At 44.2% G+C, this 27,934-nt stretch overlaps 1 protein-coding gene across 4 annotated transcripts in view; it reads left to right on the top strand.

Moving 5' to 3' along the window:
* ANK1 (ankyrin 1) overlaps positions 1–27,934 on the top strand; it is a 202,709-nt gene that overhangs the window by 102,449 nt on the left and 72,326 nt on the right. Inside the window, exons 3-12 of one of the 4 annotated variants that reach the window (XM_087706092.1) lie at positions 9,227–9,325; positions 11,123–11,221; positions 16,213–16,311; positions 19,781–19,966; positions 21,789–21,887; positions 22,777–22,875; positions 25,073–25,171; positions 26,069–26,266; positions 27,286–27,384; positions 27,534–27,632. In XM_087706092.1, the coding sequence (XP_087562218.1) occupies positions 9,227–9,325; positions 11,123–11,221; positions 16,213–16,311; positions 19,781–19,966; positions 21,789–21,887; positions 22,777–22,875; positions 25,073–25,171; positions 26,069–26,266; positions 27,286–27,384; positions 27,534–27,632 (1,176 nt within the window). Of the gene's footprint in view, positions 1–9,226; positions 9,326–11,122; positions 11,222–16,212; positions 16,312–19,551; positions 19,967–21,788; positions 21,888–22,776; positions 22,876–25,072; positions 25,172–26,068; positions 26,267–27,285; positions 27,385–27,533; positions 27,633–27,934 lie in introns of those variants that run through there. The other 3 variants (XM_087706090.1, XM_087706088.1, XM_087706089.1) reach the window with 3 other exon arrangements.

Below are 27,934 nucleotides of genomic sequence, written 5' to 3'. Positions count from 1 at the left end.
GAGGTGGGGAATGCCTTTTCTATCAGACAGTGACTCACCTTGCTCATCCTGATGCAGAGTAGGAAATGTTGGAGTCACCAAGGAGTGGGTGGCCAGCCAAAGGAACAGCCTTTTATTCCCTCCCTTTCCAGCCCATTGAGACTCATCCATCCTGTTTTCTGAGCTGAAAACTGGCAACCTGGGATGAGAAGTAGTTACAGAGTTGGAGGGGACCTTGGAGGTCATCTAGTCCAACCCCCTGCTCACGCAGGAGACCTGCACTAGGAATTCGGACTGCCGGACAAGTCTTAACCACTGGAGCAGACAAGAGAGTGGACAAGAAAAGCATACCTGTTCAGGTTTCATTCCACAGGAGGCTTTCCAGACTACCTACGTCTTGGGAGCAGAATTGATAATACCACAGTAGCATCTGCTAGCTTGCTACATCTTGGTTTTCTCAAAGGTGCTCTTTCAGGAGGCAACTAGACTTCCCTGTTTTTTTCTTTTGAAAACATTTCACTTCTCATCCAAGAAGCTTGTTCAGCTCTGACCGGATAGTGGGGAATGAAAGGATTTCTATTCCTTCTAGACAGCTGGTCATCTGCATCCTTTTAGAGGGTCTTTGAGGCCACTTGGAGGTTATCTGTGTCCTCAGGGTCACCTGAGCGGTGCAAATGGTTCCTGTAGTCTGCAATTTTTCCTTTGGAAATCCATTCCTTCTCCCACACCATTCGAAAGGTCTTCATCCCAAATTGTATAGTTAAAAGTCTAGACATTCTCAGTCATCCAGGTCATGATTGTCCCAAAGGTGCTTTTTCAGGAGGCAACTGGAATTTGTTTTTTCTTTTGAAGACATTTCACTTCTCATCCAAGAAGTTTCCTCAGCTCTGACAGGATGGTGGAGAATGGAAGGATTGATACTCCTTGCAGACAGCTGGTCATTTGCATCCTTTTAGAGGGTCATTGAAGCACTTGGAGGTTTATCTGTGTCCTCAGGGTCACCTGAGTAGTGCAAATGATTCCTGTAGTCTACAATTTTCCCTCTGGAAATCCATTCCACCTCCCACACCTTCTAAAAGGATTCAAATGCAAACAGCCCTGCACTTACCTGGCATCCAAAACAGGTCATGTGGAGACGGGGCAGGGCAGGGGCAAGGCAGGGTGGTCGGATCCAGCCAATCCTTTCAACTACTGGTTCGGTGAACCAGATGTAAAATTTGCATTCAATTCGCCCAAACTGGTCCAAACCAGCTGACTCTCACCCCTGGTTCCAGGTCTGACACTACCTCCACTTCAATGATGGAATTCAAATTTTTTTACTACCGGTTCTGTGGGTGTAGCTTGGTGGGCATGGCTTGGTGGGCGTGGCAGGGGAAAGATACTATAAAATCTCCATTCCCTCCCTACTCCAGGGGAAGGTTACTGCAAAATCTCCATTCCCTCCCAATCAGCTGGGACTCGGGAGGCAGAGAATAGATGGGGCAGGGCCAGCCAGACGTGGTATTTGCTGGTTCTCCGAACTACTCAAAATTTCCATTACCAGTTCTCCAGAAACCTGGATACTGAATCAAGCCATTATCTGGATTTACACAATACATTGAACCATAAACTAACTCACCAAACAAGGTTACATTCTAGTAAGCAACAAAACCCCCCAATAAGAAGTGGAAGTTATTCCTGACCCACTTAAGGATGCTGCACAAATGCAAATGCTGGGTCTTTCGTTGACCCAAATAATTATGTTGTGGGAATGGAAACATTATTTAAGATCCCATTTCCCGAATCCTTGGGGATGTACTGCTTTCTGTGCGGACTGTGCAAGAAAGAGAAGCTGGCATTTCACACCTCACAATTTGTAATTAATCTTCTCAATCTGTAGATAGCAAATTATGCCATTCCCCTTGACCTTTACTTGAGGGCCTTGTCTTGCTGTTGCAGTGCACACTCTATGGCTGACTGCCTTGCTGTCAGAGAGTAGAATCTCCCTCTGTTAGGTGTGTCAAACTCAATTTCATTGAAGGCTGCATCAGGTTTGTGTTTGTCCTTGGAGGGCTGAGGTGGACATGGCCAGAGTGGGTGTGGCCAGCTTGACATCACTCGTGTCAGCAGTGGGCTGCTACGGGTTTGCCTAGGTTTGGTAGAATCTGTAGCTAAAGTTCTGGCCAGTTCAGAGAACCTCCAAATCCCATCCATGGCTGGCCCTGCCCACTCCATCCCACCCTGCCTCTCCCCTCCCAAGAATCTCCACGCAGCCCATTTTGGATGCGAGGTAAGTGCAGGGCCTGCGTGGAGGCTTGGGGAGGGGAAAAAAACAGTTTTCTTGGAAGTTCCAGGAGGCCGGAAATGGGCCCATTTCTGACCTCCGGAGGGCTTCTGGAGCCTGGGGAGGCGTTTTCACCCTCCCAGAGGCTTGAGGAAATCCTCCAGAGCCTGAGGAAGGTGAAAACGCCCCCCCACCATGGTGCAGGAGATGGACTATGCCCATCATGGTCACGCCTCCACAGCAACCAGGCAGAAAATCCATTGCTAAAATTTTTGAAGCCCACTCCTGACTCGTGTCAGGGGTGCCTGGGATATCCTGAGTGCTCTGCCAGCGAAAACGGGCTCCCAAGTTCCATTTCAGCTGCAACAACCTCCTGCAACTCCCTGCCAGAGAAAACAGAGCTTAGGATGGCCACAGGCAGCCCTCCCAATCTCCTTTTTTGCTGGCAGAAGGACTGCGGGCTCGTCCTTTGCTGATTCCAGGGTGGCCCCATGAACCAGATCTAAGAACCCCACGGGTTGGATCTGGCTGCTCAGTTTGGTGGCATTCTCTCCTAGAGGAACTGACCTAGCCTCCTGGTCGTTTTTGAGGCATGAACCTACTGTATATGGTTGTGGTTTGGGCCTGTTTATCTGCAGAGGGAGAGATGTGGAACTCGCCTCTCTCTCCCCTTTCCAGCTTGCATGCAAGCCTTGGGCTGGAGGCAGCTGCTGTTTATGCATAATTGGGAAAGCTTGTCATTAAAATGAAGCAGAAGCAGAGATTGCTTTCAAATGCATCCAGCAAGCAAGAGAGGGAAGGAGGGGGAGGGGGGAGGCCTTGTGGGAACGGTTCTTTTTCTTTTCTTTTATTTATTTATTTATTTTGTCAAGGATGAATTAGATAACAGCTATAAGTATAGACATGATTATGTAGACATGAAATTAATATGAATACAAGGGAAAATTAGGACAGGAATGGTAGGCACGCTGGTGCGCTTATGCACGCTCCTTACAGACCTCTTAGGAATGGGGTGAGGTCGACAGTAGACAGTCTAAGGTTAAAGTTTTAGGGGTTTGGGGAAGAAACCACCTAGTCAGGTAGAGCATTCCAGGTGTTCACCACTCTGTTGCAGAAGTCGTATTTTCTGCAGTCAAGTTTGGAGCAGTTTACCATAAGTTTGTATCTATTGTGTGCTCAAGTGTTGTTGCGGTTGAAACTGAAGTAGTCATTGACAGGTAGGATGTTATAGCAGATAATTTTATGTACTACGCTTAGGTCGGATCGAAGACGACATAGTTATAAATGGTTTAAGGTCAAAATTTCAAGTCTGGTGGCATAAGGTATTGTGTTGCGAGCAGAGGAATGGAGGACTCTTCTCGTGAAATATCTCGATTGTATTAATGTCCGATATGCAGTGCGGGTTCCAGGCAGATGAGCTGTATTCGAGGATTGGTCTAGCAAATGTTTTGTATTCCCTAGTTTGCAGTTCAATGTTATTGGAGAAGAAGCTACACAAGATTAGGTTAACAACTCTTAAACCTTTTTTGGCAATGCTGTTACAGTGGGCTCTGGCGCTTAGATTGTTTGAGATGAGTACTCCACGGTCTTTGCAGGGTGGGAGTCATCTGCGAGGTCATATCTGCTCAGCTTGTATTTGATGTTCTGATTTTTTTCTGCCAATGTGTAAGAAGGTATTCTTGCAAGAATACTTTCTGGAGGGAATTCCTTCTCTAGCAGGATAAACTGTCATTCAAAGCAGACATGAGCTCTCATTACACATTGGAACAGGGGAGGGGGGTAAAAAGAGTGTGGGGCATTAGTAGCACTGTCATCCTATCTGTTGTAAGTTGTCTGAATGGCAAAGAAGGAAAAAGCAAAAAAAAATAGTCTGGAAAGTGATCCCCTGGAAGGGAAAAAGGAGATAGGGAAGGAGGAATAATTGCTGTGGACATTTTGCTTTGGAAAATGGGTTTCCAGTGCTTGGCGCGAAAAAATAAACATCGGTGTGTTGAGAAAAGACACTGGCTCCAGGCCAGTAATGGAAGTTTATGTTGAAAATACTTGCATTCCACCACCTTTTTCACTTTCTAATTTCTCAGAAGCAGCTCAAAGCCAATTTATAATTTGATGCATTGATGTGGGCCCTAAAATGCAAAGAAAGCCAAGCTTACTTCGAGTCCTTCAACCTATCAAAGAATGCAACCTTCTCCCCATTCATTTGTGTGTTGTCCATTCAATTTTTGTAAAATGGCATGTTGTGTGCATTTCTGTGTTGAGTTCTGGGGCAGGAAAAAAAATCAAAGCAGTTGCTGTGGAGGGAAGATGCAGTGCTGCTAAGCCACCATTCCTCCGCGGTATTGAAAATTCATGGGATATAAGTAGCAATTTGTAATGGTGGCTGGATCTCTTCAAAGGGGCTTAAGAAGCTGGAAGGTGGGAGCGAAAGAGAAGGTCCTGCCAATGATCAATCAGCCTCCCCCAAGTTTTCCAGAGCGCTAGTATCTCAAAGGAGTAATCATTGTTTATTTGAGATGCCTTGCAGCTGACCTGGAAGTAAATCTGCTCAGCTGATTAGTATGGACAGCACCCTGGGATCAACTAAGCATGGGAACAGTAGGAAGACAACATGCGTAGAAGCATAATGTTAGATTATGTATTTAACGTGACATGGGATTGACTGCTCACCAGTCCTGGGAAATCCTCAAGTGTGTTTTGTGAAGACCTCATTACCTTTCCATGGTCAATTCTTCCCATCATTGTCCCATAGTTTGATTGCACCTTTGTCTTGTCTACTCTGGGGCATGTCACACTTGTGGTCAAGGTCCAACCTCATGTGTCCTGTATACAATGAAAGTGGGATGCATGTGGTCAGACCTAGACCACAAGGCCAGTGGCCTCCACCCTACCATCTGACCGTCATTGCCATCTGCATCAAACCTTGATTCCATCCTCATCAGTGCCAGAAAAACCAGCATCGGGCATCACTCTTCTGTCGCAGGAGGCTTTAGATGTCTGACAGTTAACAGAAAAAATGAAAACATGGATTGCCGAAGGACTTTTCTGCATAATGAAATGGAAATGCGTGTGTATTTGTAAAAGTAAGAGTGGCAGAGTGGCTGGCTTCACCCAGCACATTAGACTCAAGTAGGGTGAGACCCACGACTTCAAGGAAAAGGAATTGCAGTCAGGTTAGTACATGGGCCGGCAACCTTAAACACTCAAAGTAAATCCATTTGGGCCCGTTTCCCACGCAAAAGAAAACACTGGGAGCCACAAAACCCTTTTGACATCTAAAATGAAGGTAACACTGCATATAACATTTTGAACTCCAGGGAAAAAAGATGCTCGGTTGAAGGTTTCTTTCAAATAAAATACTCCATATCTATTTGAGTCTTCCTCGTATTTATGAAACAAAAAGCCAAACGTAAATGATCCACCTGCAGCAAACGAAAAACGCTGTTAATTAAGCATGGCAGCAGTGAAAGCAAATGAATCTGCCCACATACCATGAAATGTTCTGTTTTTCTTCTGAAACTTTTCTTGCATTCATCTATAATTGGCCTATCGGGGGTTGAAAAGCTCAATAAACGGCTGATGTTGCACATTGTGACGTATATTTTGAGCGACAGGGCTGCAGCAGAGGGATGAAAGAGCCACTGTCAGCCTCTGTTTTGGTTATTTGCTTACGGCTGCTTTGCTACGCTTGCTTACTATCGGCTGCCATAGGAACCGGGGGGTGGGGGGGTGGTTGGTATTGGGGAAGGGAATAATATTGTACTGGAGGAGTTTTGTTCTCACCATCTTCTGTGCATGCTGGTGGCTGATGTTTGGACTTGGTCAAGGCCAACCGTCTCACATACCAACTTGATGAGGCTGTTTGAAGATGTACCCCACATGACACCTTAGGAAATTGCAGATTGGACACTGGGTTGGGGAATTGGGGGGAGGGTGCTGGGTAAACGTTTGATATGCATATGTTCCCGCCTTTCTGGCTCAAATCTTGCTTTCCTTCTAGTTGCTTTCACTTCATATCTAGTAAAAGTACTTTATTAACATGGAGTTGAGGTTTTTCTTTCTTGGATATTGAAGGAGGCATGCCTGACAGCCACATTCAACTCCAGAGCTATGGATTGCCGACCCCTGGTTTAGACCAGGGGTCGGCAACCTTAAACACTCAAAGAGTCACAAAGGTCCTAACTGGAAGCCCCCCGTTCAATTCAGGAGCTGATCAGAAGTCTGGTTCCTCCACCGTAGAGTCTCCTCCTAGCACAGTGTGCTTTTTCCTCTGCTGACCAGAAGTCCAGTTCTCCCTCCACCATAGAGTCTCCTCCTAGTGCTGCATCCTTTTTCCTCTACCTGTCCTAACCAAAAGCCCTATCAATTGTGGAGCCGAGTGGCGATAGGGAGCTGCAGCAGAGGGATGAAAGAGCCACATGCAGCTCCAGAGCCACAGATTGCCAACCTCTGGGCTAGTACCACAGAACATTAATAGAAGCTAGGACTCTATTGAATTGGCTGGTGTTCCATAGTAGTCATTTCATTTCTACAACAGATGTATGTAACACTACTAAGCCAGATGAGTAAAACACAGTTGTGTTCACTAAATTGTGCTTTTTAACTTGGTTCAGGCTAAGATAAGGTAACATGTCTAGTTAGGTATTGAAGTACCCAACCTCATTTTACTCTAGATCAGGAGGGTCCAATCTTGGTCAGTTTAAGACTTGTGGACTTCAATTCCCAGAATTCTACATCCTGGATTTCTGTGTGTCCAAAGCAGCAGAAGGCAAGATGAGAAACAATGGGTGGAAACAAATCAAGAAGAGAAGCAACCTAGAATGGCTTCTCTGCAGAAATTGTGGGTGCGTCATCACTGGAGGCTTTAAGAAGAGATTGGACTGCCATTTGCCTGAAAGGGTTTGGGGTCTCCTGCTCGAGCAGGGGACTGGACTAGATGACCTCCAAGGTCCCTTCCAACTCTGTTCTTGTTAACATGGCTGAGGAATTCTGGGAGTTGAAGTCTTCACTCTTTCTAGAGTCTCAGCAATGTTTTTTTATAGTGTGGGGGCCAAAACTGATGCAATACTCTAGGTGTAGCCAAGTAATTTCAAGTAATTGAAAAAGATTCAGGTTTATGGCACAAGGAGAAGTTAAACTGTGCGGGGATGGATGGGAGGGTGATTTAGAATTTAGAATTTAGAATTTATTAAAATTTATAGGCCGCCCTTTTCCCTGAGGGGACTCAGGGCGGCTCACAATCACAAGGGAGGGAAGTGCAACATCAAAAACAAAACAAAATGTGAACAAAGAAAAAATAGTAAAACACAACTTTCGTTCAACAATCAAACACTCGGGCGGGTGAATTAGGAACCTATCCCCAGGCCTGCTGGGAGAGCCAGATCTTGAGGGCTGCGCGGAAGGTCTGGACGGTGGTGAGGGTACGGATCTCAGCGGGGAGATCGTTCCACAGGGTCGGAGCTGCAACAGAAAAGGCTCTCCTCCGTGTGGTCGCCAGTCGGCATTGACTGGCAGATGGGATTCGGAGGAGGCCCAGTCTGTGCGATCGAATTGGTCGAAGGGAGGTAATCGGCAGGAGGCGGTCTCTCAAGTACCCAGATCCACTACCATGGAATCTGGATTGTGATTGTGATTATTCTTACCATAGGTCTGTGAATGTCTAGCGCATGTGTATGACATGACCCAGAGCATGTAAAAATGAACTAGGACTCATGTGACCCTCCTATCCAGATTTTTTTGAGACACTCCCCCCCCCCCCTTTTTGCAGGTGCCGCTGTTGAAAATGCAAAATGTAATTCTTGCAAAATGTGTGACAGCTCGTGGTGATATTAAGCTGATTTGGACCTGCAAGTGGGCCCTGCCCATATGCCCCAGCGCTATGCCATCCTCTTTAGCCATGTTTTTGAAGCCGTGCACATGCGTGCAAGCCGCACACACAAGCAAAGAGCATGTGTATAAACACACACACAAATGAAGCACGTACTCATGCGCACAGTCACATTTCCAGTGTGCAGCGAACTGGTGGTAAAATTATATGAAACCCACCTTAGTGACAATGAGTTAGTATGTATTGCAGGAATACAGTAGCACATTTAAAAAAAAACACACAATTCTCCCTCTGCTCCAGAAGTGGGTTGCTGCCGGCATTACTGCCGGTTCGGCACACAATTTTTTTTGCTTCATGCGTGTGCACATTTGCACCTAAAAAGGTCTGCGCATGCGCACAACCTTAGAAAATGAAAAAAAAATTAAATTTCTGCAATGAAGATTGTTCTGTGTACGGGCAGAACTGAAAATCAAGATGGTGCCGGCAGCGATAGAACTGGTTTGGGCAGCCCGAGTTATTACCTATTTGGCGAACTGGTCAAAACTGGAAGGAACTCACCTCTGCTCTGCTCCTTTGGCTGCATTTGCTGAGAGAGCTTAATTTATGGGGACTAAAGTGATCCAGGATCCAAGATTTGCCCAACGGACAGAACACAAGGCTAAAATAACTTTGGGTTGGTAAACCTGTGACTTCTCCCAAACGGGACGCTTGAGTTACAGCATTGTCCCAATTTAGCATGTTGTGTGAATGTGGCCTTTCTCTCTCTCTCTTTCTTTTTCTTGTCTCACACACAGGCTGTGTTTGCACAACAGGTTTACCCAGACTTAGCAGCTGCATGTGTACAGTAAGCTAAGCTTAGTTTTAACCTTGGCTTTGTGTGAGTGTGTCGGCTCTGTGTTGCAATATACGACATACGTGTTCTGTGCAAACCCAGCCTGTTTAGCTAGTTTATGGTTTTAGTGTGTTGCATGATTTCAGAAAATAGTTTAATCCAATAACTAAGTGCTGTGTTAATGCAACCACTGTGTCTTTTTTTTTGTTGGTTTACCTTCACCCACCTACCCATCCCCAAACCCTTACCCTGTCCAGGCTGAATCTGTTGCATAGTACAGTGAGCTAACACAACAGCCATAGTTTAACACACCTTCTTCTTTTTCCAGAATGGGTTGAATGGCTTACATCTGGCCTCTAAGGAGGGGCATGTCAAGATGGTGGCTGAGCTATTGCACAAAGAAATTGTGCTGGAAACAACAACCAAGGTAAAGGCTCCAGGCAGTGTTGGGATTCCATTTTCTTTTACTACCGTGTCTGTGGGCGTGGCGTGGCTTGGTGGGCGTGGTAGGGGAAGGATACTGCAAAATCCCCATTCCCTCCCCACTCCAGGGGAAGGATACTGCAAAATCCCCATTCCCTCCCCACTCCAGGGGAAGGATACTGCAAAATCCCCATTCCCTCCCCACTCCAGGGGAAGGATACTGCAAAATCCCCATTCCCTCCCCACTCCAGGGAAAGGATACTGCAAAATCCCCATTCCCTCCCCACTCCAGGGGAAGGATACTGCAAAATCCCCATTCCCTCCCCACTCCAGGGGAAGGATACTGCAAAATCCCCATTCCCTCCCCACTTCAGGGGAAGGATACTGTAAAATCTCCATTCCCTCCCCACCCCACTAACCTGCTTTCCAGCTCTGTTCTCCAGTGCAGGGCAACAGAAAAAGACCCAGCCAATCAGCTGGGACTTGGGAAGCAGGGAATAGATGGGGCGGGGCCAACCAGAGGAGGTATTTGCCAGTTCTTCGAACTACTCGAAAGTTCCACTATTGGTTTGCCAGAGCGAGTCAGAACTGGCTGAATACCACCTCGGTCTCCAGAGGGGGAGGGACAAAGATACATTGGCTTGATTGATTAGAAATATTTCAACGCAAAGAGTTTGTCCCAAACCAAACTGCCAGAATCTTCCTCAGTGGTCATGCTGGCAGAAAACAGAATGCCAAAATCTTTGAACATTTCCAAACAAATTTGCACCATCTCCTCCCCATAAAGGAAAGTAGGGATTTCATTATGATTATGTCTGGGCAAGAAACTTTTTTTATTTTTATTTACTATACTCTTGACTTTTAATAAATGCATTTTAGTCTGGGCTTCACCCTACTTCTCAAAGTTTGCAGAATTGCAGTGACTGTGATATTGTTCACCATCCAGAGTCAGTAGGATTGAGATGGATGGCTATAGAAATTGAATGAATGAATCAATCAATCAATCAGAAACTTATAGTAAAGAAAATGTATATTTGATCATTCATGTTATAATAGTAGCTAGAATTGTATTTGCACAAAATTAGAAAAGTGAAGAGATTCCCACAGAGGAGAATGTGATTAGGAAAATATTAGAATGTGCAGAGATGAACAGATTAACACTGGCAATTAAAGAGAAAGAATAAATTGATTATTATATTATAAGGGAATGATTTTTTCAATGGTTAGAGAATAAACGTAAGAAGTAAAATTAGCTGTGTAAAAATGCATCTACAGAATTAACATAATTAACAGAGCTAAATAAATTAAGAAGAAGATTGTTATAGTATTAGATATTTAAAGTATTGGTGTTAAAACTGAAACAGATAAATAATGAATATGATTGTAAATTTGAATTGTTATTCCACAGAATGTTTGGATTGTTTACATTTAATAAAATAAAAATTAAAAAACTAAAAAAGAAAAAAAAAGAATCAATCAATCAAATCACCTTGAAGGTGTCCAAACCTTGCCCATAACTTCTCTAAAGAAAGTCCAAAATTCTTGGAAGGCACTGATGTCAATGCAACTAGGATACAATTGTTGAGAATTGTAGATATATTCAAGAGCTTGGTACACACAACAACGTGCCAATCTAGGCTAAACACAGAGTTGTGACAATGAACTTTTCAGTACAAAATGACAGTCGCTGTTCTTGATTCATCACATTCATTGCTCTTTTTTATTTTATTTTTTTAAAAAGAGATTCTCTTTTAGGCTACATTATAATTCTTTGCCTTCGTTCTGGCTTTTTTTCCCCCAGAAAGGGAACACAGCGTTACACATTGCTGCTTTGGCAGGGCAAGACGATGTCGTGCGGGAGCTGGTGAACTTTGGGGCAAATGTCAATGCACAATCACAGGTAAGAATCCCCACAAGTGGTCGGTGCCAGGCGAGCCTCCTCCGAGACCATTCAGAAAGTCATGGTGCCACTACAGAAAAGGGGAGTGAGTCACATGGTCAAATCAAGGTGCCGTCCGGTTGCTTGGAAACTTTACTCCTCCTCTCTTCAGGCACTTGTGGGAATGTCCTTGGTTCTCAGGGGAAACTATTTTGTTTTGGCTACAAAACCCCAGCTATCTTTGTTCTCCCCCCCTCCCTATCCCTTAACTCCAGTGTGGCAATGCTGCAGCCTCCAAGATGGTCGTGGCTAGGCCATCTTCAGAGTTGACAGGCGGTCCCCCTTAAAGGAAAAGAACTTCCTAAAAGAAAATCACAAAGAAGTTACTTAGGATCCAGTCTAACGCCCTCTTACTTTTCAGCCGCTCAATGCAGTGGGTGAACTAATGGCTTTTTAACTGGTCCTGATCTTGTATTGTTCTCTTGACCTGCAGCTCTGGCCCCCATTTTAGATATGTGAGCTGATTTTCATGTATTTGGTTCAAGAGCAGCCTCTTCATTGTTGGAGGGAAGATTATCATTCTTCATTTCCTTTCTCACTTGCTTTGTTAGTTCAATACGAGTTGAAGAAAACCAAAATGAGAACAAAAAGTCCTTATTTAGATGAATTTTCAGTTCTTCTCAAAGGATTTTTTTCCCCTTCAGAATGCAACCTGATAATTGTTTTTTCTTTGAGTAAGAAGAAGAGAATGTTTCACTTCTGAGGAACGGATGAAGCTTCTTGGCTTAGAAGGGAAACGTTTTCTTCCCCCTTCTACAAGAACCAACAGTCTTTTGAACAAGAAAAAAATACACCTTTGAAACAACCATGACCTAGATGACTGAGAATCTTCCCTTTTTCCTTATTCTATTCAACTCCTTTTTAAAAACTCCTTTGAGGCCAGAGCTGGGTTCTAAACAGGTGGGGAGAGAGCAGAGATGCTAATGAAATTAGCTTTGATTCCATTTCCACCCACATTTAAATCCAATTAATGCTATATTCAATGAGTGAAGCTGAAGGAGTATGCCTCAATGCTTTGAATAATTTTCCTCTTCTGCCACCTGAAAAAAAAAGACACGTACGGCAGCCACTTCTGAACACAGGGAAATGTTCCCAAGGTTTTTAGGAGCCTCATAGCAGGGGTAGGCTGCTGGGGGCTTGCAGGGGTTCGGGAGAATCTCTAGCTAAGATTCTGTGCAGTTCGGAAAACCCCCAAATCCCAATCCTGGCTGGCCCCGCCCACCCCTCCCCTCCCAGGAGTCCCCATACTGCCCGTTTTGGGTGACAGGTAAGTGCAGGGCATGCACGTAGGCTCTGGGAGGATGAAAAATGGGCCGACCGGAAGTTCAGGAAGGTTCCAGAAGTTTCAGGAAATTCGGGAAGTGCCAGAAGTTTTTGGCCTCAGAGGGCTTCCGGAGCCCAGGGGAGGTTGTTTTTGCCTTCCCGGAGGCTTGAAGAAAGTCTCTGGAGCCTGGAGAGGGCAAAAATGCCCCCCATTTTAGTACAGGAGGCTGACTAGGCTACGCCCACCCAGCAACCAGGCAGTGAACCCCTTGCTAAAATTTTTGAAGCCCACCCCTGCCTCATAGTAATCTGTTCCCTTGTAGAGTTTTGGTTTTCAGCTCTCATGAGCAAGGAACTTTGGGAGTAGTAGTTCATAAATGTGTCCTTAGGTGCCTAGGTTGCTTCTCCTATGTTCTAGCACAGCATTGCTCCATCTTAGCCGCTTTTAAGATGGGAGGGGGGGACTTCAACTCCCAGAATTCCCCAGCCAGCATGAGAAACACTCGCTGATTTCAAGTAGCGAAAGGGTTGGTTTCTTATTCTGCGGAGCGAGAACTTGCACAGAGTATTTTTTTTGTACGGGTAGAACCTTGACTTACAATCACAATTGACCCCTGGATATTGATAAGTGAATCTGGCTTTCCCGTGGCCTTTTCTTCATCCGAAGGGGATCGCATGACCTTGGGAGTTTGCAACCGTCATAGGTACACGCCAGTTGCCCAGGGTCTGAATTTTGATCATGTGACCACAGAGATGCTAAGTCCTAAGTCCTCCTTTTTTCAGTGTCTGTTGTAACTGTGAAAATTAACAGTTGTAAATCAAGGTCTCTCTATAATATCTTCCATGGACTGAAAGGATGGATAGCTTGCACACTCACATAAATCTCTGACTACGTTTACTTTTGCATTATTCCTGCTCTTTTGCTCGGAGTCTCTCAATTCTCGCTGGATCCAAGGCCTTGTAAGGCATCTGTCCAGCATCCTCCTTGTATCCCACTGAGCTTTTGAGGAGCACCAGCTGTTCTCAGCCAAACTTGCCAAGTTCACTTGCCTTTCTGCCACCCAACCAACCAGAAGAGCTTGAGACATCCGTCAAAAATGCTTTCCAGGCGTCTCTTAGATGGACAGAGAGAAGATCAGCCTATCCTCTCTGTTGGGTGAGCAAGCAGGACAGAGAATGTTCACCTGCACCCCCTGCTGGTTCTGGGCAGCATAGTCTCCACCTAAACCCTTCTGGGGATCCTGCATTTTTGGGTTACATAAGTTGATATCCGAAGGTCAGATAAATATGGGGGAGAGGGAACGAAAATAAGATGGCTGGGAGAGAGAGAGCGGGGGGCGGGGGGGAGAACGACAGGGTAGAGGGGAGCTAGAAAAAAGGCTCACTCTTTTGAGATGTTTGGACGGCTGTCGTTCTGGCCGAGAGCAGCAAGTAAATGTCATCCCTGCCCCCACCTTTCGCAGCAATCTTTTCCATCCTGATTGCGAGTCACACTTGTGAGTCATCTTCCCAAAAGGAGAGGAAGAGGGCTTGCATTTGGCTGCAAAAACCATGAAACTCCCCTCTTGATTTCCAGTTCTTAAAACAAACACCACCACCCCATAAGTTGCTGAATATAGATAGATAGATAGATAGATAGATAGATAGATAGATAGATAGATAGATAGATAGATATAGATATAGATATAGATATAGATATAGATATAGATATAGATATAGATATAGATATAGATATAGATATAGATATATAGATATATAGATATAGATATAGATATAGATATAGATATAGATATAGATATAGATATAGATATAGATATAGATATAGATATAGATATAGATATAGATAGATAGATAGATAAGCAGGTGAGTAAACAGCCAATGATTCCAGGCACCTGATTTCATCATCTGCTAGAACGTGGGGGGGGGGGATTTGCTGTTTTTTAAAAAAACTTTATTTTATGCAAACACCATATCTTTGCAACACATTACACTTCTATTACATATCTGTTGTGATTCTTTTATCCGTACATGTAAATTTTATAAAACACACACACACACACACACACACACACACATATACACACATACATACATACATACATACATACACACACACACACACACACACATTTTTTCTCCATTCTATATATAACAACCTTTATATACATACATTTGACTCGTTTTATATCAATTTCCTATTATTTATTTGCTACAGTCTATTTCATATTTCTATGTTCTTCATTTTCTGGTTTTGTAGTTATTTTTTGATTTCTTGAGCTTTCCTCTTTTCTTTTTTGCTTTCCTACTTTTTTTCTTTCCTCTAGCCACTTATAACATAAATCCCATATAAAGTAATATTCAGATTCTTCTTTATATTTTGGGTTTTTCCCCCCATTTAGAGCTTTTGGAGTTCCTTTCCTTCGGTTTCTTTGGCTCTGCAGGATCAGAGCTGAGATTGAAACCTGTGGGCTGTTTTACCAGAAGCCCTGTTTAAATTTTAAAATTTCTGCAGTGATGACCAATTTAAGAGAAAGCTAAAATCAACCTACCAAAGCAATAAATAGAATAACAGAGTTGGAAGGGGCCTTGGAGGTTTTCTAGTCCAACCCCCCCTGCTTAGGCAGGAAATCCTACACCACTTCAGACAAATGGTTATCCAACATCTTCTTTAAAACTTCCAGTGCTGGAGAATTCATAACTTCTGGAGGTGAGTTGTTCCACCGATTAATTGTTCTCACTGTCAGGAAATTTCTCTTTAGTTCTAAGTTCCTTCTCTCCTTGATTAGTTTCCACCCATTGCTTCTTGTCCTGCCCTCAGGTGCCTTGGAGAATAGCTTGACTCCCTCTTCTTTGTGGCAACCCCTGAGATATTGGAAGACTGCTATCATGTCTCCCCTGGTCCTTCTTTTCATTAAAGTAGACATGCCCAGTTCCTGCAACCATTCTTCATATGTTTTAGCCTCCAGTCCCCTAATAATCTTTGTTGCTTTCCTCCAGTCCTACTCTGGCCCCTTATCATACGATCATGGAAGGGACCTTGGAGGTCTTCTAGTCCAACCGTCTGCTCAAGCAACAAGAATGATTAGGGGTCTGGAAGCTAAAACATACAAAGAATGGTTGCAGGAACTGGATATTATGTCTAGTCTAGAGAAAAGAAGGACTAGGGGAGGCAAGCCACTCCATCGATTGATTGCTCTCACTGTTAGGAAATTTCTGCTTAGTTCTAGGTTGCTTCTGTTCCTGGTGAGTTTCCATTCATTGTTTCTTGTCTTGCCTTTTGGTGCTTTGGAAAATAGTTTGACCCAGTGGTGAAATTCATTTTTTTTTTTTTACTATCGGTAGTGGGCATGACTTGGTGGGCCTGGCTTGGTGGGCGTGGCAGGGGAAGGATACTGCAAAATCCCCATTCCTTCCCCACTCTGGGGCCAGCCAGAGGTGGCATTTGCTGTTCTCCAAAGTACTCAAAATTTCCACTACTAGTTCTCCAGAACCTGTCAGAACTTGCTGGATTTCATCCCTGGTTTGAGCCCCTCAAATATTGGAAGACTTCTATCCTGTCTCCCCTGGTCCTTTTCTTCACTTGACTAGCCATGCCCGGTTCCTGCAGTTTCTCTGTGCCTTTCCTCACCGGTGTCGGTTGTGCTATTTGTATGGTGTTTGATGTCCCACGGCTGATTCTCTCTTTGCAGAAAGGCTTCACGCCGCTGTATATGGCCGCCCAAGAGAATCACCTGGAAGTTGTCAAGTTCTTACTTGAAAATGGTGCTAACCAAAATGTAGCTACGGAGGTGAGTATCTTTCCCCAGAGAATTCACCAACTGTCATCGGGTCGAGAAAATAACAAGTCTTTCTGAATTCAGATGAGCAACCTTTATAGAATTCTTGTGAATGCTTTTGCTCTCCAACGTGAATGCGAAATATATACATACAGACACGATTCGAGCCCACTCACTTCTTGCTTCTTTCTCCCATATGTTATTTACCTCGTTGCTACTAGAGGCTGCTTATTAGCAGGGGAATTTGTTCTAACACCACCTGAAGTGTCCCTGCTGTTTCATACACACCCTCCCCAGTTCAGATGTGGGAAAAGGAACTGGGCAAGCCCAGGGTCAGGTGCTCACTTGGTCGCCAAGGGATGTGGCCAGGAGTCTAAAAATAAGGCAGTTCTTGGTAGCGAGAGGATGCCATTGTTTGCTGGGAGACCATAGGAGGTCACATGGCAAATGCTGAAAAGGAAAAGAACTGGGGTTTTTGGAGAGTTAAGACACCCTCATATTGTTAAAGTGACCTGGTTCCATTCTGACTTGGTCGTTAAGCAAAATGGAAGAGAGGGAGGGAGGGTGGAGAAGGAGAGAGAGGGAAAGGGAGAGAGTGAGGAAAGAGGGGGAGTGAGGGAGAGAGAGTATGAGAGAGAGGGAGTGGGGAGAGGGAGAGAGGGGGGTGGGGAGATGGACTGGGAGATAGAAGGAGAGAGAGGGGGGAAATGTGAGGGAGTAAGGAAGGGAGGGAGGGAGGGAAAGGGAGGAAGGGAGAGAGAGGGAGGGAGAGAATGTGAGGGTGAGGTGTGAAGAAGAGAGGGAAAGAGAAGGAGAGGAGGGAGAGAGGGGGAGGGAGGGAGAGGCGAATGGGGAGAGACAGGGATATAGACAGAGAGGAGGAGAAATGTAAGGGAGAGAGTGAGGGAGGGAAAGGGAGACAGGGAGAGAGTGTGTGAGGGAGAGAGAAGGAGAGAGAGAGAGAGCAGGAGAAAGAGAGAGAAGACGCTGCAAAGTTTGATGGTTGCTGCCCATCTCATTCAGATAAAACTTTCTTATAGGGTGTTCTGTGCTTAACCGCTTTCTTTTTCCTTCCTGCTGAGATTTTTTTTATAAACATTTTTTTAAATTTTTAAACAAACCCAAACGGACAAAAAAAAAAAAAAAAAAACATAAAACCATCTGCCATTGCAAATTGTAGAAAGTCCCTTCCATAGTCATTACAATTCATATCAAATCACATATTTTTAAATCAAATATATTTATCTATATTACTATTACTGTACCTCAACCTTCATTTGACTATGATTGTTTATACATCCTTTTATATGAAATATTCTAAATATAAATTATATAATGGCATTCCATTAGATATTCCTAAAATCATCCAATAACATTACATCTTTATAACATGTTCTAAATAAAAATTGATTATATTTAATAACAAAGCTTTTAAACCTCCATTTGAATCTCCATTTGTAGTTTATATAAAATTTCATATTATCAAACTAATATATATATGCATTATTATCATTATTAATCATTATTTGACTATAACTATTATCACTTCATTTTATACATAATACTCTAAATTTAACTAAGTTTAACTTAATTTTTATTATACACTTTCATTACATCAACCTGTATTTTTCCAGTAATAGTGCAGTTTTATATCTCTGCCATTTGTAGCATTAGTATTCTGATTACTTTCTTGGTAAGTCTTGTATGAACTTCTCTTTGCAACTTGTTGTTCATTTCATATCTTATAAAAACTTGAGACCCTCCATCTGCTCCTTCCATCAGTTTGTCTTTGGTTATCACTGGTGCTTCTGTCAAGATTTCTCTCCTTACATCCATCAATTTTTTTCTCTTTTCTTCTTCTATACTTTGAAATCTGCGGTAGAGTTCCAGTCCATCTATCTCCCCTTTCCATATTCCGCTCTTGCCATTTCCAACCATGCTCAATTTGTTGTCAGTATCCACAATTTTCTTATCTCTTTGTTCATTTTTTCTTTTAGAAATTTTTTTTAGAACTCCGTCCTCCACTTTATTCATTTGATAACCATCCTCATTTTTTCCATCAAATTTTTCTGTTTTGTATTCTATATTCTCCAATCTCTTCTCAATTTTCTCTGTTACTACTAGTATTTTTTGAATTTCAAACATAATCATTTGTAATGTTATAGTTTCTTTTTCGTGTTGCACCATTCTTCCAACTTGTAAACACTGCCATTATAGCATTCAAGGCTTTTTGTTAAATTTCAAGCAAGTTCATTATAATCTTTCAAGTCAAGGCTTAGTCTTCCCTCCAATCCAACTGGTGATAGAACTCCCAAAGAACACCTGTGTAAATAACCTGTGCTCTTCCTACTATCACTTTCAGTAAAGAAACTGAGAAGCCTTGAAGTGTCAAATCATCAAAGAGAAAAAAGAAAAGACAATGTTTCCAAGCCTCCAGTCTCTAAGTGGCAGTGTTACTTCTTTTCCCTCTATTGTTACAGCCCTCTTTATATTCCTCTTTATATCTTCTTTATGTTCCAAACTTAAAGAAAAACAATTCTTAAATGGAGAAAGAAAACAATCCAATCAAGCATTGTAAAAAAAGGGAAATTTTTAATCCATAGGTATAAGAAAGAGTAAAAAGTAGAAGAAGAAAAACTAATCCATTAGGGTTAAAAAATAGGGAACATTTGCAAAAATTCCATCCATAAAAAGAAAAATTAAAAAACGATAACACACTAAGTTTAATGTAACTTAATTTAGCTGCTTACTCTCTTCTGTCTTCAATTTTAATTTAGCTTTAATTTTTTTTGGGGGGGGGGGGTAGTCTCTTTTCTAATAATAAAATTTCCTCACCAATTCGACACACTTTCTCTTTCCGCTTTGTTTCTGTCCCAACTTCAGCAGCTTAAATGGCTGCATTTCTGTTGTCAGAAATAAGAGCTTCTCCTAGATCAATCAGGGACTTTGCGGTGTCCCTGAGATCAGCAGGACATACTCTTCTCTATCACCATCTTTGCGGGATGGTTCAGGTCCAAAAGGACTGTCCAGCAGCAGAAATATCGACTGCGATCTTGGAGCTCCAAGATCACATGTCATGTTGTTGCGACATCAGCCCCTCTTCTCTCTTCCTGCTGAGATTTTTATCCTTGTTTCCATGTTTTGGCTCTGAGAAGCATGTTCGTGGATGTTGTGTTTAAATAAGTGGGCCCTCCTCTTCCTATCTTCCTACGTGTAAGTTTTTGTCCAACAAAAACATCAGCTCTTGAGGAAGGGCAAAGAAAACACACAGTTCTTCTCACCCTGTTCCTATCTTTGCATGATGTACCTAAATTTTTGTCTCCAGAATTATGGTGCTTTGGTCCTTATAAACAAGGGCTGAAGGGCCAGGATGCTCCCTCTTGCCTTCAAGGAATTTCAGGAAACAGATGTTAAATTAATGAAATGGTTGGTCCCTCCCCATTTTCTTACTTTTTGCTTTCCTTTCTTCAATCTCTGGCAGGATGGTTTTACCCCCTTGGCAGTGGCTCTGCAGCAAGGCCACGAAAACGTGGTGGCCCACTTGATTAACTACGGGACGAAGGGGAAGGTGCGCCTCCCAGCGTTACACATAGCCGCCCGTAACGATGACACGCGAACAGCTGCCGTGCTTTTGCAAAATGACCCCAACGCCGATGTCCTTTCCAAGGTCAGCTGTTTTGCATATATTGATATACCTATAGATGCATCCAAAAAGAGGATTCATAGTGTGAAATTTAATGTATAGGTAATCCTCAATGTAAAAACCATTCATTTAGCACCAAAACATGGACTTATGACTGGTCCTTGCACTTATAACTGTTCTGACCCAGCCTTCGAAGAACCAAGAAACAGATTCCTTGTTCTGAAAAACTCCTGTTTATTTAGTTACTGTGAATTCATGGCATCCACCCACAGAAAAGTCCAGGCAATAATACTTGCAACGGTTAATTACAATCATACCTTATCAGTCCTTGGATAATTGCCAGGGCGGGAGCTTTGAGTCGCAAAGCTGGAAATTAATTCCTGGCAAGAAGTCTCTGAGCCACGAACCACAATAAGCAAATCTTCTGACAGAAATATGAATTGTTGTCTTCTACAACCACCACTCCCCTTTTGCTTCTATTTATTCCCCAGCCAGGGAGGAGCCATTCAACCTCCATATGTGCCTTTCTTCCTGAATTAGCCCCTTGTCTTCAGTTGTTATCCTCTCCTAACAGGTCTGCGCATACGCGTATCTGGAACAGGCCCCAGCTGTTCTTCTTCCCCACTTATCTCCAAAGGCAGCTGGGAAATGCCGGACGCCCCTGGCCACATCTCTGTTTCCGATGCAGAGCATTCATCAGAGCCTTCCCCAGACTCCAGGACCAGCCCAGGTTTCTCCCCAACCTCCTCATCGTCCGAGTCTGCCGCCAGCTCTGCTGGTAGCTGGCGGGCCACAACAATAACCCTTATAGCATTTTGGCAGTCACAGGATTAAAATTCAGGCCGTTGATAACTCGCATGTATTTGCAGTGTTCTGAGGTCATGTGATTAGCATTTTACATCTTCTCTGTTAGCTTCTGACAAGCAAAGATAATGTGGCAAGCCTGATTCACTTAATGACATGGGATTCGCTTTGAAAATGGCAGTGATTTGCTACATAACCATCACAAAAAGGTCATAAAAATGGAGGGTGGCTCATTTAACAACTACCTAGATTGGCGAAGGAAATTGTGGCCATACGTTGAGGATTGCCTGTGGTCGATTATCTTTATGGGATGCCTCAGAAGTGCACATCAATCCCTTGTGTAAAGTAGCTACTAGTAAAGGAAACCATTTAGCACTTAATGCTCCAAAATAGCGAGAGGTGCTTATACTGAGCTGGTTCAGCATGGAGTGAATGGGATGTCCTTGTGTTGAGCAAGATGACAATGTGGGAATCCACCCTGTATTTCTTACTGGCTGAGACCTAGGGCCATGATGGCGAACCTATGGCATGCGTGCCACAGATGTCACGTGGAGCCATATTTGCTGACACGCCAGCCATCAGCTCCGGTATGCATGCCCACCAGCTGATTTTCAGCCTTCTAGAGGGTCGGGGATGCTGTTTTTGCTTTCTCCAGGAAAGCCTCCGGAGGCTAGGGAGGCCAAAAAATAGGCCCAATGGGCCAACTGGAAGTTTGTTCCCGAACTTCCGGTTGGCTTGTTGGTGCCATTTTTCACCCTCCCTCCCCAGGCTTCAGAAGTTCAGAAATGATCCGTTTCAGGCTTCTAGAGGGTCTCTAGGGAGGGCAGGGGAGGTTGTTTTCACCCACCCCAGGCTTTAGGAAAGCCTCCAGGGCCTGGGGAGGGGTCGTGCATGCATGCACAGTGGGCGGGGAGGATTGAATTGGTGTGGGCAGTACTTGCAAGGCACACACACACAGACACTTTTGGCACGCCATAAGAAAAAGGTTCACCATCACTGTCCTAGGGTATTTGACTGTTTCCCCTTCCTTCTTCTTCTACAGACTGGCTTCACCCCTCTTCACATCGCAGCACATTACGAGAATCTCAACGTGGCCCAGCTTCTACTCAACCGTGGAGCAAGTGTCAATTTCACCCCCCAGGTAGGTGCAGAGCCCAAGCCAATGTTGCAGAGTTTCCTAACTGTGGCAATTTCCAGGTGTATAGGGACTTCAATTCCCAGAATTCCATAGCCAGCAGAGAATTGCTGAGAATTCTGGGAGTTGAAGTCCATTCACTTTCAAATTGCCAAGGGTGTGGAGAGGTCAAGCTAACTACTTTATTGATGAAGGAGAACATTTGTAGCAGGGGTGGGGTTCAAACATTTTAGCAACTGGTTCTCTATATTGTTGCTGGGTGGGTGTGCCCAGTTTTTGCCCTCCCCAGGTTCCGGAGGGTTTCCTTGAGCCTCCGGGAAGCCACCAATCCCTTAACCATCTTGAAAGATGATGAGAAGAGAACTACCTCTTCTTCTCCAGTTTTGACTCCAGCAGAGCCTGGTCCTAGACCAGGAGTCTCCAAACATGGCCACTTTAAGACTTGGGGACTTCAACTCCCAGAATTCCCCAGCCAGAATTATGGGAGTTGAAGTTCACAAGTGTCAGGGTTCCAAATAGCATCCAAAAGTAAATCAGAGTCCGAGGCAAAGGATTGCTCAAAGTTCCCATTTATTAAGAGAACCATGTTGGCACATCTGGGAAAACCCGAATCTGAAAGCTTCCCAGATTTCCCCACCCATCTTGCCCCCACACCTACAAGTCCACCTGTTTCAGCCAGGTGCAGAGGTGCAGAGACAAAGGATGACCTTGGCTTTCTAGAAAGAATATTTTTATGGCTACTTATCATCTAACTCCGTACAATTACCCCTCCCATTTTCCCACAATAGAAAATGCATAGCAGAATAATAGAAAGTGTGGCAGGCCAAAGATCCAAAAGAAAAGATGGCTGCAGGCCTGACATTAACTTCATTTCTCCCCCCCCCCGCCCCCACAGAATGGCATCACCCCACTGCATATCGCCTCTCGACGCGGCAACATCATAATGGTGCGGTTGCTGCTTGACCGGGGAGCTCACATTGAGGTTCGCACCAAGGTAAGTGCGATGTTTGCCAAGGAGCACAACAGCCTGTCCCTTCAGAGGGAAGTTGGTAAGGGAGATCTAGAGGGGTAACTGAGAATAGAATAGAATAACTTTATTGTCACTTTGAATGTACACTAATTGGCATACATTAAAAATGAAATTTCATTGCATACAGCTCTCAAAGGGTCTCCACCTCTAATATATACCACATACTGTATTTTTCAGAGTATAAGATGCTCCGAAATATAAGACACACCTAACTTTGGGGGAGGAAAACAAGGGGGGGGGGGAAATCTGCCTCTGCCTCCCAGCAATTTGCCTCTTTGCAGCAAACAGCAAACAGTACAGATGATAAACACTGTTTGTGGTGTTACATTTCAAATTATACTTGTGCAGATGCTGTTAAAATTGATGTGGAACTATATATCATTCTCTGCTATTTAAAAGAAGATACAATAGCACTGGGCCTCCTCAGATCAAGCATTTATTTTAAAAAGCTTCTTCATTTTGTTAAGCTGTCTAGAACAAGAATAAAGCAGTCTTTAAAAAATAAGTCTAATAATTTGAACATTCTATAGGCATTTATAGTTATTGACTTACCTGCTTGCAGCAAACAGCAAACAGCCTGATTAGCACAAGAAAAAAAAGATTCCTCTGCCTCACAGCAATTTTCCTCCATGCAGTAAACAGCAAATTTCACTTTCAATTTCAGCAGGGGCCTCCCGATCATCAGCTGTTTCAGGCTGCAGGGATTGCTATAGCCTATTGCCGCCTCCGCAAGCCCCATTTTCTGTTTCCTGCAAGGAGGTAAATTTCCTAGAGGCAGAGGCCAAAGGATGGGGGCCGGTGGGTGAGTGGGGCTACATTTGATGAATAAGGAGTACCCAAATTTTCACCCTCTTTTAGGGGGGGGGAAAGTGCATCTTATACTCTGAAAAATACGGTAACCATGACAGAATAAATGAAGGAATAAATAAATAAATATGCATATGCCCACATATATTCTATGACCTGGAGAAACAATATACTCTTATTTCGAATGTATACATCTGTATGGCGAAAAAACCAACCTTGAGAGTTTACCAGACAGATGGCCTAGGGCAACGGTCAGCAACCTGTGGCTCCGGAGCCGCATCTGGCTCTTTCATCCCTCTGCTGCAGCTCCCTGTCACTGGTTGGCTCCATGATCGATGGGGCTTTCGGTTAGGACAGGTAGAGGAATAAAGGACTCTGCGCTAGGAGGAGACTCTATGGTGGGGGAACTGGACTTCTGGTCAGCAGAGGAAAAAGGACGCCACATAAGGAGGAGACTTTATGGTGGGGGAAGTGGGAGCTTCCAGTTAGGACCTTTGTGGCTCTTTTGAGTGTTCAAGGTTGCCGACCCCTGGCCTAGGGAACAAAGCTATTGCAAAATCTGCTAGTCCTTTCTAGAAATACTTGTGAGAAACAATACAACAAACGAACAGAATGAAACAAAACAAAAACAGACATTCAAACTTGACAACAACAAAAAAGAAGAAGAAAAAATAGTTGCTGCTTTTTTCCTTTCCTTCAGTACCCAGCTAGGGTGGATCCTACCATGCTAAATGTTAAATCTAATCAGTCATCATGGGAAAATGGCTTTTTTCTAGAATGTTTTCTCTCCTTTTCAGACACTCCGGGGTTTTCCCTGGGTCTTCCTTCCAAGAAAAACGGACCCAGCTAAATTGTTTTGGGGTTCACTCAAGATTGACTTGATGTGGTGGCTCAGGGACTAAGACACTGAGCTTGTCGATCAGAAAGGTCGGCAGGTCAGCGGTTCGAATCCCTAGGGCCGTGTAATGGAGTGAGCTCCCATTACTTGTCCCAGCTTCTGCCAAGCTAGCAGTTCGAAAGCATGTAAAAATGCAAGTAGAAAAATAGGAACCACCTTTGGTGGGAAGGTGACAGTGTTCTGTGCGCCTTCAATGTTTAATCATGCCAGCCACATGACCACAGAGATGTCTTCGGACAGAGCTGGCTCTTTGGCTTTGAAACGGAGATGAGCACCACCTCCTAGAGTCGGGAACGACTAGCACATATGTGCGAGGGGAACCTTTACCTTACAAGTTTGACTAGGTGCTTCCATCAGCACTCAGTTGGTGTGCTAACAACAGCATTGCAGGGTATAAAACCTATAAAATATGTATTTATTCATGCCAAGCATTTTAAAGTGCTACTGTTTCTACAGGATGAACTGACCCCATTACACTGTGCCGCCCGCAATGGGCATCTGCGAATTGCTGAAATCTTGCTGGACCACGGAGCACCCATCCAAGCAAAGACCAAGGTGAGAAACCTGGAAAAATACTGTATACATGTACACGATGGGAGAAACGAATCTTGCGAAATTACCAGACGGCCTAGGGAACAAAGTGGTTGCAGAATCTGGAAGTCCTGTTAGAAATACTTCAAAACCTCCTCCCAGAGGGGAGCAACAAAAACAGACCGTGACGTGGGTGTGTGGGGTCTCCGACAATGCTTCGAACTCTAAGCACACAGTGCTTATAAGCAGCATCCTAAATCACAGGAAACAAGCTTCCTATAATCTTCTCAGCTGTCCTCACCACTCTCTGTAGGGACTTTCTATCGGAAGCGCTGCTGTCACCAAACCAAATAGGGATGTGGTTTCTTAAAACGCTCTCAATTGTGTCTCTGTAAAAAGTGGCTTACTAAGGACGTGGTGATCCAGTGGCTAAGATGCTGAGCTTGTCGATCAGAAAGGTCGGCAGTTCGGTGGTTCGAATCTCTAGCTCTGCGTAACGGAGTGAGCTCCCGTTACTTGTCCCAGCTTCTGCCAACCTAGCAGTTTGAAAGCATGTAAAGTATGTAAAAATGCAAGTAGAAAAAATAGGAGCCATCTTGGGTGGGAAGGTAATAGCGTTCCGTGCACCTTTGGCATTTAGTTATGCCGACCACATGATCATGGAGATGTCTTTGGACAGCGCTGGCTCTTTGGCTTTGAAACAGAGATGAGCACCGACCCCTAGAGTCGAGAATGACCAGCACATACGGTATGTGCGAGGGGAACCTTTACCTTTATCTTAAAAAGTGGCCAAGACAGGAGGAGAAAGATGCACTCTCCTCATCCGACGCAGGAAATGCAGACGCTGGTTTGCACACTTACCTATTCCCTAAGTACCCCTTGCAAGGGCATGCTCTGCTCATCCTCCTTTCCTTGTTCTAGAATGGCCTCTCCCCCATCCACATGGCCTCCCAAGGTGACCACTTGGACTGTGTGCGGCTTCTGCTGCAGTATAACGCCGACATCGATGACATCACATTGGATCACTTGACCCCACTGCATGTGGCTGCCCACTGCGGCCACCACCGAGTGGCCAAAATCCTGCTTGATAAAGGAGCCAAGCCTAACGCACGGGCCCTGGTGAGTAGAGGCTAGGAAAATGAGGTGAAGCCGGGTTGATACCTGCACTGTGTGAGAATCAAGAAATATAGCCTATGGATCTATTAGATTCAATAAGTCCTATGGATAATAGAAGGCCACAGAAGAAAGAGATATGAACCAAAGTTTTCAGCTAGGATGGTTTCAAAATTAACCAGAAATATTTGTAATCCTGCTGTATTGTTGCTAACTGTGAAATATGTTTTTGTTTTTTTTTGCAAAATATGCACCCCAGTGGTGGGTTTTGGATTCTGTTCCAACCGGTATGGTTGGAACGGACCCGGTGGTGTCCACATGGATGCATGCAGTGCACACACGCACAGCACATACATGCATCTTAGCGCCTCCAGGACGCTCCAGCTACTCAGCGGAGCATCGTTCAGGCGCTGTATGCGCCGTCTGTGGAAGCGCCGAAGACTTAAAAGACCGTGGACAGGCAGGTGGGCCCTCCAGAGCACTGTACCGGAATGCTGTCCGGTGTTCCGGGCAGACTCCGGTACACCTGTACTGGGGCGTGGCTCCTGCATCCCACCACTGATGCACTCCTATGGATTTGTTTAAAACAGGAAGAATGAAATGGTTGGAAATGAGGAATGGAAAGTAATGTACACAGGTGTTCATGGAAAGTGTCAGTTAGTGAAGTTGTGAAGCTGGCTGGGGAATTCTGGGAGTTGAAGTCCACAAGTCTTAAAGTTCCCAAGTTTGGACACCCCTGGGCTAGAGGAACACTATAAAAATAGGATTCAAGATCAGCTCAGGGCCCTTTGATTTATAGCAGTCCATGTAGGAGTTGCTATTTCTCATTGGCCCATTGCAATGGCTTATTAATTCTATTCCTGCTGTTATATCTTTTATACCTATTCATTTCTAATGTTCCGAATTATTAGAAACAGTAAACCTCTGATCTTAAAGTAAGAATTATTGCTTGGGTTGTTGCCTTCGTTTCCTATTGAAATTTTCCTATGACAACTGCATCACTGAGTGGTCTCCTTTCCCTGCAGAACGGCTTCACTCCGCTACACATAGCCTGCAAGAAGAACCACATCAGGGCGATGGAACTTCTTCTGAAGACGGGGGCCTCCATCGATGCAGTGACGGAGGTAACAGAGCATCATGGGTTCAGGAATCTACTGATTCCTATAGAGCAGGCCTCAAGTAAATGACAGTTTGTAACCGCAGTGTAGAAAAGCATACGGAGACAAGTGCAGAATTCGAATTCATTTATTTCTCCCATTTTTTCTCTTGACAGTCGGGCCTCACTCCTCTTCATGTGGCCTCCTTCATGGGAAACCTTTCTATTGTCAAGATCTTGCTCCAAAGGGGAGCATCCCCCAACGTTTCCAACGTGGTGAGTAAAGATTAACTAACTTAACGGATCGTTTCTTTCCAACAATATATATTGTTCTAGCTGCACGTAGGGGACATGGTGGCTAAGACGCTGAGCTTGGCAATCAGAAAGGTCAGCAGTTTGGTGGTTCGAATCCCTAGTGCTGCGTAATGGAGTGAGCTCTCATTACTTGTCCCAGCTTCTGCCAACCTAGCAGTTAGAAAGCACATAAAAAATGCAAGTAGAAAAAATAGGAACTGTTGTGGCCCAGCAGGAGCCATTGGAGCTGCCACAATACTCCGACAGCGAGGGGTCCTATGAGT

Source organism: Thamnophis sirtalis, unplaced genomic scaffold (genome assembly GCF_051295495.1).
Source record: "Thamnophis sirtalis isolate CommonGarterSnake01/CBP01778 unplaced genomic scaffold, rThaSir2_p1.2 scaffold_2, whole genome shotgun sequence".
Lineage (NCBI taxonomy): Eukaryota > Metazoa > Chordata > Lepidosauria > Squamata > Natricidae > Thamnophis > Thamnophis sirtalis.
This window is presented reverse-complemented; position numbering and strand designations above follow the sequence as displayed.